This window comes from Erythrolamprus reginae, chromosome 6, assembly GCF_031021105.1.
Source record: "Erythrolamprus reginae isolate rEryReg1 chromosome 6, rEryReg1.hap1, whole genome shotgun sequence".
Classification (NCBI taxonomy): domain Eukaryota; kingdom Metazoa; phylum Chordata; class Lepidosauria; order Squamata; family Dipsadidae; genus Erythrolamprus; species Erythrolamprus reginae.
Genome location: NC_091955.1, coordinates 10,560,455 through 10,576,477, shown reverse-complemented (window position 1 = coordinate 10,576,477; position 16,023 = coordinate 10,560,455). Strand labels below are relative to the sequence as shown.

At 43.1% G+C, this 16,023-nt stretch overlaps 1 protein-coding gene across 5 annotated transcripts in view; it reads left to right on the top strand.

The window, feature by feature from the left end:
* Positions 1-16,023, top strand: part of LOC139169284 (ankyrin repeat domain-containing protein 26-like) — a 97,029-nt gene that overhangs the window by 62,165 nt on the left and 18,841 nt on the right. For all 5 annotated transcript variants that reach the window (XM_070755235.1, XM_070755238.1, XM_070755237.1 and 2 more), the window contains 6 exons: positions 608-1,552; positions 2,949-3,101; positions 9,412-9,587; positions 9,753-9,846; positions 11,313-11,390; positions 13,312-13,424. In XM_070755235.1, coding sequence (XP_070611336.1) covers positions 608-1,552; positions 2,949-3,101; positions 9,412-9,587; positions 9,753-9,846; positions 11,313-11,390; positions 13,312-13,424 — 1,559 coding nt within the window. The remainder of the gene's footprint in view (positions 1-607; positions 1,553-2,948; positions 3,102-9,411; positions 9,588-9,752; positions 9,847-11,312; positions 11,391-13,311; positions 13,425-16,023) is intronic.

The following is a 16,023-nucleotide window of genomic DNA, read 5'->3' as shown; positions in this document are numbered from 1 at the left end:
CCAGCGCACATCCGATACAGATACAAATTACAGAACTTAATACAAAACTTAAGCTTGTGGCGAGGGGGGCGTTTGCCCAGGTTCGCCTGGTGCACCAGTTGCGGCCCTATTTGGACCGGGGGTTGTTGCTCACAGTCACTCATGCCCTCATCACCTCGACTACTGTAACACTCTCTACATGGGGCTACCTTTGAAGAGTGTTCGGAAACTTCAGATCGTGCAGAATGCAGCTGCGAGAGCAATCATGGGCTTTTCCAAATATGCCCATGTTACACCAACACTCCGCAGTCTGCAGTGGTTGCCGATCAGTTTCCGGTCACAATTCAAAGTGTTGGTTATGACCTATAAAGCCCTTCATGGCACCGGACCAGGATACCTGTGAGACCGCCTTCTGCCGCACGAATCCCAGCGACCGGTCAGGTCCCACAGAGTTGGCCTTCTCTGGGTGCGTTTTCTGACAAGGTCCACTGTCCAAAAGGTTGGAAGTTCAGTATTCTAATAAGAGTGTTTTGTATCTATCTAGGCCTTAGATGCCTAGATTCTATAGATAATTCTCACAAGATTGTATGTATGTATTTATTTATCTTTCTGCTTATTAAATGTTCAGATGGTTGATCATCATGACCACGAAAAAGAATTATTACATAGAAATCAAATGCTACAAGATGAACTTGCTGTATTAAAATCAGAAGTTGATCGCATCAAGATTCAGCACGAGGAGGATGAAAGGAAATATTTGGAAGAAATAGAAAGTTTGAAAGAAAAAAATAGAGAACTGAAACTTAATGAAGACACTTTGACTCAAACGGTTTTACAATACAGTGGACAAATAAACGTATCAAAAACTGAGGCTGCAATGATAGCATCCCAATTGGAACATTTCGAGGAAAATAAAGAAAAATCGGAAATAGAACTTGATTCACTACACTCTCGCTTGAGTTCCGCTCTTCAGGAACTTGATCGTTGTCAAGTATCAAAAAGTGATCTTGAACGATTGCGTCAGCGAGAGAGGGATGAATGGCTCCGCTTAAAAGACAAATTGAATCATGATGTGTGTACTGTACGAGAAACAAACAGCGGTTTGTCTCAACAGTTAGGAAAAGCTGAAAGCAAAGCTAATAATCTTGAAAATGAGCTTCACCACGCAATTCACAGTCTCCGGGAAAAGAACTTGTTGTTAGAGAGTATTGAAAGAGAACTAAATCAGTCGCAGCGCCAAGCGAAAGAGCTTGAAAACGCACAACAAGCCGCAAAGGATCAAATAAGCACATATGAAATAAAAGACAAATCTATGCAAGAACGTTTAGCACAAGTCCAAAGTGAAAATCTCTTACTCCGACAACAGCTTGAAGATTTTCAGAACAAGGGCATCATCAAAGAGAAAGCAGTGACTGACGCTCAAAATAAATTCAGCGATATTTTTAATAAGCTCAGAGGAGATCATGAAAAGCAAGTTCAGATGATGAAAGAGAGATGTGAAGAATTAATTGCAAAGTGTAATAGTTTACAGGACCAAGTCATTAAATATGAATCTGAGCAAATAGATAGAGAGGTAAGTATGATTTACGTTCTGTCAATTCCATCAATGTAATCATTTTTCAGGATTACAGATTTCTAAACTAAGCTTAATTTTCCCTTGGAGACACTGCAGTGTTCCCTCGATTTTCATGGGTTCAAACTTCGCAAAAAGTCTATACCACGGTTTTTCAAAAATATTAATTAAAAAATACTTTGCGGGTTTTCCCCTATAATACGGTATTTCCCACCTGATGACGTCATATGTCATCACCAAACTTTCGTCCACCTTTAATAAATATTTTTTTAAATAACCTTTAATAAATAAACATGGTGAGTAATAATCTGAATGGTTGCTAAGGGAATGGAAAATCGCAATTTAGGGGTTTAAAGTGTTAAGGGAAGGCTTGTGATACTGTTCATAGCCAAAAATGATGTATTTACTTCCGCATCTCTACTTCGCGGAAATTCGACTTTCGCAGGCGGTCTCGGAACGCATCCCCCGCGAAAATCGAGGGAATACTGTATATTAATTGAATATAGTAATATGGTAATGATGGAAGTAAAATGTTGTCATTTTATTGCGCCCTTTAAATAATTTTTTGCATTTCTTCTGCTAGCAAATTGTTCATTGCTTTGGTTGGCATTGGTCAGAAAAGAAAACTACTTGCATATGTATGTATGGTATAGTACAGCAGTAGGCAAAGTTGTCTCTTCTATGACTTGTGGACTTCAACTCCCAGAATTCCTGAGCCAATCATGCTAGCTCAGGAATTCTCGGAGTTGAAGTCCACATGTCACAGAAGAGACAACTTTGCTTAGCCCGGTATAGTATATATGAACATAGAGACATATACATACAGTACATGCACAAACTCATATGTCATTGAACATTTTTACCCATTATAAATATTATTTAGGTAAGTTAAAATATAACCACTTCAGTCTACAGTGTTCCCTCGATTTTCGTGGGTTCGAACTTCGCAAAAAGTCTATACCACGGTTTTTCAAAAATATTAATTAAAAAATACTTCACGGGTTTTTTCCCTATACCACGGTTTTTCTCGCCCAATGACGTCCTATTTCATCGCCAAACTTTCATCTGCCTTTAATAAATATTTTTTAAAATAAACTTTAATAAATAAACATGGTGAATAATAATCTAAATGGTTGCTAAGGGAATGGGAAATTGCAATTCAGGGGTTTGAAGTGTTAAGGGAAGGTTTGTGATACTGTTCATAGCCAAAAATAGTGTATTTACTTCCGCATCTCTACTTCGCGGAAATTCAACTTTCGCTGGCGGTCTCAGAACGCATCCCCCGCGAAAAGCGAGGGAACACTGTACTTTGCATGAGTCTACGGAGAGGGGCGGCATACAAATCCAATAAATAAAAAAAATAAATAATTATTTTTTGGTTAAAAATATTTTTTAGAGTACAACAAGGCAATTGCAGCAAGAACTAGCAGATTCCCTCAAAACGAAATGTATGACAGAAGCTTCTTTGGAAGTTTCAACACGTCATCGTATTGACTTGGAGGAAGATAAACAGCAACTCCAGAAGGAAATAGAAAGAATGAAATGTAAGGTAAGCTTGCAACATTTATATTAGATGCTTTCTAACTGTGGGATGCATAATAATAATAATAATAATAATAATAATAATAATAATAATAATAATAATAATAATAGAAACATAGAAGATTGACAGCAGAAAAAGACCTCATGGTCCATCTAATCTGCCCTTATACTATTTCCTGTATTTTATCTTACAATGGATCTATGTTTATCCCAGGCATGCTTAAATTCAGTTACTGTGGATTTACCAACCACGTCTGCAGGAAGTTTGTTCCAAGGATCTACTACTCTTTCAGTAAAATAATATTTTCTCATGTTGCCTTTGATCATTCCCCCAACTAACTTCAGATTGTCTCCCCTTGTTCTTGTGTTCACTTTCCTATTAAAAACACTTCCCTCCTGGACCTTATTTAACCCTTTAACATATTTAAATGTTTCGATCATGTCCCCCCTTTTCCTTCTGTCCTCCAGACTCTACAGATTGAGTTCATGAAGTCTTTCCTGATACGTTTTATGCTTAAGACCTTCCACCATTCTTGTAGCCCGTCTTTGGACCCATTCAATTTTGTCAATATCTTTTTGTAGGTGATTATATTATTATTATTATTATTATTATTATTATTATTATTATTATTATTATTATTTATTAGATTTGTATGCCGCCCATCTACGAAGACTCGGGGCAGCTCACAACAATAATAAAAAAACAATATTATAGCAAAACAAATCTAATATTAAAAAAGAAGCGTATAAAACCCTATCATATTTAAAAACCAAGCAACACATACATACCAAATATAAAATATAAAGAGCCTGGGGGAAAGGTGTCTCAACTCCCCCATGCCTGGTGGTATAGATGGGTCTTGAGTAGTTTACGAAAGACAAGGAGGGTGGGGGCAGTTCTAATCTCCGGGGGGGAGTTGATTCCAGAGGACCGGGGCCACCACAGAGAAGGCTCTTCCCCTGGGGCCCGCCAAGCGACATAAAGGCTAGGGTTAGGGTGTCCCCCAGGTTACTCAACTTCTGTATGTAATCATTGTGTTAATGATTATCAAGGATGACAGGTTTGGGTACCTTCTCTATGCAGATAATATTGAAGTTTCTTCTTTCCGTCATCCGGTTGGAGGAAATCTCAGAAAATGGGGAATGACTTTTCCTGTTTTGTTCTTCCTTCAAAGGATTAATTGTAGATCTGGGCTTTGACAAAAAGGGCTTATTTGCCATTTGGTCAGGATGTTTCTTGTATGTGATATTATCTTGTTTCTATTATCTATCCACTAATTATTTTGCAGTAAAATTACTGCAATGTGCTTAAGAGAAGAATAGAATAGAATACTTCGTAGAATAGAATTCTTTATTGGCCAAGTATGATTAGACACACAAGGAATTTGTCTTAGGTGCTCTCAATGTACATAAGGAGGATAAAATAATTAAGAATAAAAAGATACAAAACTTAGCGATAGCCAAGGTTGCTAATAAGCTATCAAATTGTACTAGGAAACAAATAAAAACAATATAATTGAAAGATACAACAGCATGGTTATAGTAATAAGTGGGAAGAGATGGATACTAGTAAGGAAAAGAAGAATAAATAGAATCCTCCCCTCCATCTTAATCGGGAACCGATTAAGATGTTGCGCCCCAGACGCCTGATGGACCCAGAGGGCTTTCAGACGGCACTTGGGGTTATTCCAGATGCACTCGTCCACAGTTCAGCGGAGTCTTTTGCGGAGGCCTGGAACAAGGCTGCAGCGTAGGCTCTTGATCGGATTGCGTCTTTGCGACCTCTCCGTGGCGCTAGACCCTGTAGAGCTCCATGGTTCAACGAGGAGCTCCGGGAGTTGAAACGCCAGAAGAGACGTCTAGAGAAGCGATGGGGGAAGAGTAAGTCTGAATCCGATCGAACACTTGTAAGAGCTCATATTAAGACTTACAAAGTGGCGCTCAAGGCGGCAAGATGCCCGTATCATGCCGCCCTGATTGCATCAGCGGAATCCCGCCCGGCCGCTCTGTTCAGGGTGACCCGCTCCCTTCTTAACCAGGGGGGAGTTGGGGAGCCCTTGCAGAGTAGTGCCGAGGATTTTAACACGTTTTTCGCTGATAAAATCGCTCGGATTCGGGCGGACCTCGACTCCAATTGTAAAACAGAGTCGACTGACAACGAGTCAGTCGAGGTGACTGGGGCCTGTACTTGTCCACCTGTCTGGGAAGAGTTTGATCTGGTGACACCTGATGAAGTGGACAAGGCCATTGGAGCTGTGAGTTCTGCCACCTGCTTACTGGATCCGTGTCCCTCCTGGCTGGTTTCGGCCAGCAGGGTGGTGACACGGAGCTGGGTCCAGGAGATTGTCAACGCTTCCTTGGGGAGGGGATCCTTTCCAACACCCTTTAAAGAGGCGCTGGTGCGCCCCCTCCTCAAGAAGCCTTCCGTGGACCCAGCCGTACTTAATAACTATCGTCCAGTCTCCAACCTTCCCTTTATGGGGAAGGTTGTTGAGATGATGGTAGCACTCCATCTCCAGCGGTCCTTGGAAGAAGCCGATTATCTAGGTCCCCAGCAGTCGGGTTTCAGGTCCGGTTACAGCACGGAAACTGCTTTGGTCGCGTTGATGGATGATCTCTGGCAGGCCCGGGACAGGGGTGTATCCTCTGTCCTGGTACTTCTTGACCTCTCAGCGGCTTTCGATACCATCGACCATGGTATCCTTCTGCACCGGCTGGAGGGGTTGGGAATGGGAGGCACTGTTCTTCAGTGGTTCCCCTCCTACCTCTCCGGTCGGTCGCAATCGGTGTTAGTGGGGGGTCAGAGGTCGACCTCGAGGTCTCTCCCTTGTGGGGTGCCTCAGGGGTCGGTCCTCTCCGCCCTGCTATTTAATATCTACATGAAACCGCTGGGTGAGATGATCCAAGGGCATGTGGTGAGGTATCATCAATATGCAGATGATACCCAGCTTTACATCTCCACCCCTTGTCCAGTCAACGAAGCAGTGGAAGTGATGTGCCCGTGTCTGGAGGCTGTTGGGGCCTGGATGGGTGTCAACAGACTCAAACTGAACCCTGATAAGACGGTGTGGCTGTGGGTTTTGCCTCCCAAGGACAAGTCCACCTGTCCGTCCATCACCCCCGGGGGGGGGAATTATTGACCCCCTCAGAGAGGGTCCGCAACTTGGGCGTCCTCCTTGATCCACAGCTCACATTAGAGAACCATCTTTCAGCTGTGGCGAGGGGGGCGTTTGCCCAGGTTCACCTGGTGCACCAGTTGCGGCCCTATCTGGACCGGGACTCACTGCTCACAGTCACTCATGCCCTCATCACTTCGAGGCTTGACTACTGTAATGCTCTCTACATGGGGCTACCTTTGAAAAGTGTTCGGAAACTTCAGACTGTGCAGAATGCAGCTGCAAGAGCTTTCATGGGCTTACCTAGGTATGCCCATGTTACTCCAACACTCCGCAGTCTGCATTGGTTGCCGATCAATTTCCGGTCACAATTCAAAGTGTTGGTTATGACCTTTAAAGCCCTTCATGGCATTGGACCAGAATATCTCCGAGACCGCCTCCTGCCGCACGAATCCCAGCGACCGATTAGGTCCCACAGAGTGGGCCTTCTCCGGGTCCCGTCAACTAAACAATGTCGGTTGGCGGGCCCCAGAGGAAGAGCCTTCTCTGTGGCGGCCCCAGCCCTCTGGAACCAGCTCCCCCCAGAGATTAGAACTGCCCCTACCCTTCTTGCCTTTCGTAAACTCCTTAAAACCCACCTTTGTCGTCAGGCATGGGGGAACTGAAATATCTCCCCTGGGCCTATTCAATTTATGTATGGTATGCTTGTATGTATGTCTGTTTAATAATGGGGTTTTTTAAATTTTAAATTTATTAGATTTGTTATAAATTGTTTTTTATTGTATTGTGAGCCGCCCCGAGTCTGCGGAGAGGGGTGGCATACAAATCTAATAAACATAAACATAAACAATCTTAATGAATTATTTGACAATGTTTTGGGAATTAGTTGTTAAGCAGAGTTATGGCATTCGGGAAAAACTGTCCTTGTGTCTAGTTGTTTTCGTGTGTAGTGCCCTATATTTTTGAGGGTAGAACTTGAAACAATTTATGTCCAGGATGTGTGGAGGTCTGTAGATAGTTTCACAGCCCTCTTTTTGACTTGTGTATACAGACCCTCAGTGTGAGGCAAGTTGGTAGCAATTGTTTTTTTATGCAGTTCTAATTATCAGTTGAAATCTGTGTCGGTCCTGTTGGGTTGCAGAGCCAAACCAGACAGTTATGGAGGTGCAGATGACAGACTCAATAATTCCTCTGTAGAACTGAATCAGCAGCTCTTTGGGCAGTTTGAGCTTTCTGAGTTTGCGCAGAAAGAACATTCTTTGTTGAGCTTTTTTGATAATGCTTTTAATGTTAGGTGTCAATTTTAAGTCTTGAGATATGACAACAAAGAATGTTCTTTCTGTGCCAGCTCAGGAAGCTCAAACTGCCCAAGGAGCTGCTGATACAGTTCTACAGAGGAATTATTGAGTCTATCATCTGCACCTCTATAATTGTCTGGTTTGGTGCTGCAACCCAACAGGACCGACACAGACTTCAGAGGACAATCAGAACTGCAGAAAAAGCAATTGCTGCCAACCTGCCTTCCATTGAGGACCTGTATACTGCACAAATCAAAAAGAGGGTGGGGAAAATATTTACTGACCCATCACATCCTGGACACAAACTGTTTCAACTCCTACCCTCAAAACGTCGCTACAGAGCACTGCACACCAAGACAACTAGACACAAGAACAGTTTTTTTCCGAACACCATCACTCTGCTAAACAAATAATTCCCTCAACACTGTCAGACTTTCTACTAAATCTGCACTTCTATTCTACTAGTTTTTCTCATCATTCCTATCACCCATTTCCTCCCATGTTGACTGTATGACTGTAACTTGTTGCTTATATCCTAAGATTTTTATTAATATTGCTTCTTCAGTGCTTATTTGACCCCTATGACAATCATTAAGTGTCGTACCACATGATTCCTGACAAATGTATACAGTGGTACCTCGAGATACGAGTTTAATTCGTTCTGGACCTGGGCTCTTAAGTCGAGCAGCTCTTATCTCGAACGACTTTTCCCCATAGGAATTAATGTAAATAATTTTAATTGGTTCCAGCCCTCAAAAAACTCACAAAGTTAGTCTAAATTATGCAGAAAGACATGTTTTTAATGAAGAAATGTACATGTACATATAAATGAATAATGAAGTTTCTTTCACTTAACTTGTAAACTTTCTTAAACTTTTAAATTTACATATGTTCAACTTCTCTGCCACCCAATCCTGTAGGACAGAGGTCCCCAACCCTTTTTGCACCAGGGACCGGCTTTAAGCGATCAAGAGAGGAATGGGTGAATGAATGGACGGAGGGTGGGAAGGAAGGAAGGAAAGAGGGAAGGGACAGGAACAGAGGAAGGAAGCAAGGAAACTTATGAAAGGGGAGAGAAAGAGAGGAATGAGTGAAGGGAGGGAGGGAGGGAAGAAGGTGGGAAGGAGAAAGAAAAGAAGAAATAGAGGAAGGGAAGGTAAAAGAGAGAAAGAAAAAGAGCAAGCAAGAAAGAAAGAAAGAAAGAAAGAAAGGGGGAAGGGACAGGAACAGAGGAAGGAAGCAAGGAAACTTATGAAAGGGGAGAGTAAGAGAGGAATGAGTGAAGGGAGGGAGGGAGGGAAGAAGGTGGGAAGGAGAAAGAAAAGAAGAAATAGAGGAAGGGAAGGTAAAAGAGAGAAAGAAAAAGAGCAAGAAAGAAAGCTGCAAGCACCCCCCCGAGCCCCCCAGGCCGGCTGCAACCTTTTAAAACACGCGCGCCGCTTCGCAGCTGTCTCCTGAAGCCGAACGCGGAAGTTAGCGTTTGGCTTCAGGAGACAGCTCCTTGGCGCTTGTATCTCGAATTTGGGCTTGTAAGTAGAACAAAAATATCTCTCCCCTCCCAGCTCTTATCTCGAGTTGCTCTTAAGTAGAGCAGCTCTTATGTCGGGGTTCCACTGTATTTTATTTTATGTACGCTGAGAGCATATGCACCAAGACAAATTCCTTGTGTGTTTAATCACACTTGGCCAATAAAATTCTATTCTATTCTATGATAGAAACTTGAAAGATTCTACTGTTGATACTGCGTTGCCTCGTATTGTAAGAGGTGGTAATATAGGAGGTATAGGGGTGCCCTTGAAGGGGTTTTAGAAACTACAAGAGTCTAGGATAAGGTGACTAGGCTTTCGTAGGGTATATCATAGCAGGAGCACATTGCTTATACATTGGCTCTCAAATTTTACAGTTGCAAGATTCAGAAGAACAAAATATCCGTTGTGAACGATCAATTCATGAATTAAGACATGCTTTGGATAGTAAGGAACGTGAAGCAAGTACGGCCTCTCAGAAGCTACAGGATCTTCTGGTAGCATCATCAAGAACAAATAATTCTATACAAGAATTAGAAGGGCACATACAGAGGTAAACCACTCTGAAATTTAAATGTACCAAATTATGAGAATTGATTAAAAAAAATTCTTCTGAAATTTATATTTCCATATGGTAGAGAATCATTGAAACACATAAAGAGGAAGAAATATAGTGGCATTGTATCCTGTTTTGAGACTATCTGTTTTTTCTTTTAAGACTTGAAATAGAAAACGCCAGATTGGAAGCTACAACAAAACATCAAAATGATAGAATTGAGATACTTCAAAATGACCAACAGGGGAGTTTTTCTGTAAGTCAGCCATAATATTTTGGAGTACAGTGATACCTTGTCTTACAAACTTAATTGGTTCCGGAACAAGGTTCTTAAGGTGAAAAGTTTGTAAGACGAAACAATGTTTCCCATAGGAATCAATGGAAAAGCGATTAATGCGTGCAAGCCCAAAATTCACCCCTTTTGCCAGCCGAAGTTCCCGTTTTTGTGCTGCTGGGATTCCCCTGAGACTCCCCTCCATGGGAAAAACCCCCTCTGGACTTCTGTGTTTTTGCGATGCTGCAGGGGAATCCCAGCAGGGGAATCCCAGCATCGCAAAAACGACGGCTTTGCTGGCAACAGAAGTCCGGAGGTGGGGTTTCCCAGTGAAGGGAGCATCAGTGAAATCGCAGCATTGCAAAAACACCAAAGTCCTCGAAACCCCACCTCCGGACTTCTGTGTTTTTGCGATGCTGCAATTTCACTGATGCTCCCCTCACTGGGAAACCCCACCTCTAGACTTCCGTTGCCAGAGAAGTGCCCGTTTTTGCACTGCTGGGATTCCCCTGCTGGAATTCCCCTGCAGCATCACAAAAACACGGAAGTCCGGAGGTGGGGTTTCCCATGGAGGGGAGCCTTAGGGGAATCCCAGCAGTGCAAAAAAGGGTGCTTCGCTGGCAATGGAAGTCCGGAGGGGGGTCATTCCAGCGGTGGCAGTGGGTTTGTAAGGTGAAAATAGTTTGTAAGAAGAGGCAAAAAATCTTAAACCCCGGGTTTGTATCTCGAAAAGTTTGTATGACGAGGCGTTTGTAAGACGAGATATCACTGTATTAAGATTTCATTTTTAATTCTTTTACTCTTTTTTATAATTTTTTATAAAAACGTAATGTTTTAGACAAGTATTATAGCATACTGAATGAGTTTCCCTCATTTTCAGAAGTCATAAATAAATAAATTGTAATTATTGAAATCATGAATGTAACAATACCCTGTTTCCCCGATAGTAAGACACCCCCGATTGTAAGACGTATCGGGGGTCTCAGGGGGGTCGGCTAATATAAGCCGTACCCCGAAAGTAAGACATATGTCTTACTTTCGGGGAAACACGGGGGTATTGCCGCCTCCCTCTCATCTAGCTGGACCTGGAGAGCGAGAAGGCGGCGAGGGCGAGGAAGGCGCTTGGGAGCAGCGTGGCGGGGAAAGCAGCGGGGGCGGGGGCCGCCTCCCTCCTTCCTTCCTTCCCAGCTGGCAGCGCACTCCGGGCCTCGCCGGCCGGCCGGCTCCCTCCCCATCTGTCTATGTCTTTTTCTGACTCCAGCGCGCACCGTTTTTTCCAATATAAGACATACCCCGAAAGTAAGACATAGTGGGGCTTTTGGGGATAAAAAGAAAGTAAGACACTGTCTTACTTTCGGGGAAACACGGTAGTAAGCTAGGACATAAATAACGAAGTAGATTTTTAGACAATTTCTAAGACTGGACTTTTGCATTTTGTGGTGATCTAGGTTCAAAATCATCTAGAGAAAACGATAACCAGCTTACAGGCAGGAAAAACCACTATAGAGGAACAACTAAGCCACCAGGTATTCTGCTTATTTTCATAAAAATGAAACGATCAGCAGGATACTACACATATAAGATAATCGACATATTTCACTTGCAGATCGTTTCCTTTGATTTCTGATAATCTTTATATATTGCACAAGAAAGAATCGTAGATATCAGAAAGTTTAAGAGAACTGCACTGTATATACTATTAGCAGTAGCATTTAGACTTATATACTGTTTCATACTGCTTTTACAGCCCTCTCTAAGCAGTTTACAGACTCAGCATATTGCCCCCAACAATCTGGGTCCTCGTTTTACTCACCTGGGAAGGATGGAAGGCTGAGTCAACCTTTATTCCCTCTCCAAGTGCCCAGAGAAAGGAAAACACTCCATTCGCTCTGGGCTGCCCAGAGTGAAGGGAGTGTTTCTTTTCTCTGGGCGCTGGCAGAGGTTTATTCTCTCTCCAAGCATCCAGAGAAAGGAAAATGCTTTGTTCGCTCTGGACTGCCCCGGGCGAAGGGAGTGTTTCTTTCTCTGGGCGCTGGCAGAGGTTTATTCTCTCTCCAAGCATCCAGAGAAAGGAAAATGCTTTGTTTGCTCTGGACTTCCAAAGCCTCCTTCAGCGCCACCAAAAGGCTCCTCTGGCAGCCCAAGAAAGCCCAAGGTGGCCGGGATTAAAGGTGGAATGGCAAAAAACTGGCCAGGCCTTCGTGCCGTTCTCAAATTTCCTGGGAAATTTTCCAGGCTCGGGTTCTTAAGTAGAAAATGTTTTATCAAAAGTTTTATCAACACTGGAATTTGTTAGAGATTACTGCTACATTATAGCTTTATGATGGTCATTTGAAATCTGGGCAGAATCTTAATAAAAAAGCAATTTTGGAAATTACGGAAATAAATATGTATGTCAAGAAATAAAATATATTTCAATACAGTGGAACCCCGACATAAGAGCTGCTCTACTTGCGAGCAACTCGAGATAAGAGCTGGGAGGGGAGAGATATTTTTGTTCTACTTACTAGCCCAAATTCGAGATACGAGCGCCAAGGAGCTGTCTCCTGAAGCCGAACGCTAACTTCCGTGTTCGGCTTCAGGAGACAGCTGCGAAGCGGCGCGCGTGTTTTAAAAGGTTGCAGCCGGCCTGGGGGGCTCGGGGGGTGCTTGCAGCCGGCCTGGGGGGCTTGCCAGCACCCCCCCGAGCCCCCCAGGCCGGCTGCAACCTTTTAAAACACGCGCGCCGCTTCGCAGCTGTCTCCTGAAGCTGAACGCGGAAGTTAGCTCTTTTTCTTTCTCTCTTTTACCTTCCCTTCCTCTATTTCTTCTTTTCTTTCTCCTTGCCACCTTCTTCCCTCCCTCCCTCCCTTCACTCATTCCTCTCTTACTCTCCCCTTTCATAAGTTTCCTTGCTTCCTTCCTCTGTTCCTGTCCCTTCCCTCTTTCTTTCCTTCCTTCCTTCCCACCCTCCGTCCATTCATTCACCCATTCCTCTCTTGATCGCTTAAAGCCGGTCCCTGGTGCAAAAAGGGTTGGGGACCTCTGTCCTACAGGATTGGGTGGCAGAGAAGTTGAACATATGTAAATTTAAAAGTTTAAGAAAGTTTACAAGTTAAGTGAAAGAAACTTCATTATTCATTTATATGTACATGTACATTTCTTCATTAAAAACATGTCTTTCTGCATAATTTAGACTAACTTTGTGAGTTTTTTGAGGGCTGGAACCAATTAAAATTATTTACATTAATTCCTATGGGGAAAAGTCGTTCGAGATAAGAGCTGCTCGACTTAAGTGCCCAGGTCCGGAACGAATTAAACTCGTATCTCGAGGTACCACTGTATATTAATTTTACTTCACAAAGCTCAAAGTGAAAGTGGAATACCATCACAAATTTATCTGTGCGTAAAATATAGGGTGTTTAAAATGTTGTCGAGTCTGGAAAATGTGTTCTTATTCTCTTACAGTTTGAGAATGAAAAGAAAAAAGTAAATAAGGCACTAGAATTAAAGCGATCACTGGAAAAGCAACTACATCAAGAAATGAAAAGGAACAGTGAATTACAAAAAGAATACCATGGGTAACTTTTTATTGTGAAGATAATTTCTGTGTATAGAATTTTTATTTTAAATATATTTAACTTTGCTATAATGAAATAATTTTACATATAAAAATTAATATCTCTGTTTTTTCTGACCTGTTTTTTCTACATGTTATGCACTTGCTCTTGATTTATAATATAGGTGCTGGTAGTTTTTGTGCTATAACTATTTGTAACAACTGTTCAAAGTTACGAGGGACTTGAAAGCAGTAACTAACTACCAGTTCTTGCATTTTCAGCTTTGGCAATGCTCCTGGGCTTATGATAAACTTGGGTGCTTGGCAAACATCATGCATTTACATTACTTGCAGATTTATGACCTTCCCAGCGGACTTCTGAAAAGCAAATTAAATGGGTGAATTTGCTTAAAGACCCTATCAAAACAGATGTAAAACTGGACACAACTCACTTATTCTTGACAAATGTATTTTATCTTTTATGTACATTGAGAGCCTATGCACCAAAGACAAATTCCTTGTGTGTCCAATCACACTTGGCCAATAAAGAATTCTATTCTATTCTATTCTATTCAAGGTTGCATCACTTAGTGATGGTTCCAATCCCAATTGTGGTCATAAGTCAAGAACTGCTCATTGTCCTCACTTAACAGCCACAATTCAGCCCAATCATTATGAGGTGCAATACATGACCTGACCTGACCTGACTTGATTTTATTCATTCATTCATTCATTCATTCATTCATTCATTCATTCATTCATTCATTCGATTTGTATGCCGCCCTTCTCCTTAGACTCAGGGCGGCTTACAACATGTTAACAATAGCACTTTTTAAACAGAGCAAGGCTATTGCCCCCACAATCGGGGTCCTCATTTTACCTACCTCGGAAGGATGGAAGGCTGAGTCAACCTTGAGCCGGTGATGAGATTTGAACCGCTGACCTTCAGATCTACAAGTCAGCTTCAGTGGCCTGTAGTACAACACTCTACCTGCTGCGCCACCCCAGCTCATTTTACAATCCTTTTTACGGTGGTCATAAAGTGAGTAACTGCGCGAATCATGTTTGTTAAGCAAATCCATTCTCCCAAATGGTGGTGGGGATTTTTTTGTTTTTTTTTCTTTTTTTGCTGGAAAGCAGCAAAAAAACATTGCAAATAATGGTCACATGCTACAGCTGATCGTAACTGTGAGTAGGGGGTCAAACACTCAAAATGTGATTATGTGACTGCAACTGGGTGTGCCAATCATAACTTTGAGGAGGGGTCATAAGCAGTAATGGGCAGCCAAAATGTTCACTGCCACACTGTGGGTGTGGCTTATTTTGTGGGTGTGGCTTGATGGTCATGTGACTGGGTAGGAGTGGCTTGCCAGCCATGTGACCAGGTGGGAGTGGCTTGAACCAGAATATCTCCGAGACCGCCTCCTGCCGCACGAATCCCAGCGACCGATTAGGTCCCACAGAGTGGGCCTTCTCCGGGTCCCGTCAACGAAACAATGTCGGTTGGCGGGCCCCAGGGGAAGAGCCTTCTCTGTGGCGGCACCAGCCCTCTGGAACCAACTCCCCCCGGAGATTAGAACTGCCCCTACTCTTCCTGCCTTCCGTAAACTCCTTAAAACCCACCTTTGCCGTCAGGCATGGGGGAACTGAAACATCTCCCCCTGGGCATGTTTAATTTATATATGGTATGCTTGTATGTATGTCTGTTAGTATATGGGGTCTTTCTTAAATCTTTAAATATTTTAAATTGTCAGATTATTTATGATTTGTTTCCACGTGTTGTGAGCCGCCCCGAGTCTTCGGAGAGGGGCGGCATACAAATCTAAGTAAGTAAGTAAGTAAGTAAGTAAGTAAGTAAGTAAGTAAGTAATAAATAAATAAATAAATAAATAAATAAATAAATAAATAAATAAATAAATAAATAAATAAATAAATAAATAAATAAATAAATTGTTCAAGTGAACTGTTAAGTCCTCGACTTACAACCTCACCAGTGACAATTTGCTTCGCGTTTCCCACGCTCTCCTTCCGGGGTCGCCCCCTGCCTCAGGCTGGGTAGCTAGGCTAATGGGTGCCGATCAACTGTTGAAAAAAGAGGGGGGAGGAAATGGCCCCCCTGCAACCCCTGCCGCTTTCCGAGGAGGAGGAAGAGGATGGGAGGGGGGGATGGTCAGCTGGAGCTGGGCACACAGCTTCATTTCCGCTGGTGGAACTGTGTTTCATCCCGTCCTGCCTGCTGCCCACCCCTGGTCATAAGTAACTTTTGGGGAATTTTTTGAAACTTCGACTGGTTGTTAAGCAAGGAACAACAAATGCATGTGAAAAAATAAATGGAGGCATATTGAATTACAGTGATCCCCCGCTCGTTGCGAGGGTTCCGTTCCAGGACCCCCCGCAACGAGCGGGTTTTCGCGAAGTAGCGCTCCGGAAGTAAAAACACCATCTGCGCATGTGCAGATGGTGTTTTTACTTCCGCAGCGCTAGCGAAGAGCCGAAGATTGGGGGCGGCGCGGCTGTTTTAAAACGTTGCCGCCGGCATGGGGGGCTTGCCAGCACCCCCCGGCCCCCAACCCGGGTTTGGGGGGCTGCTAGGAAGCCCACCATGCCTGCGGCGATGTTTT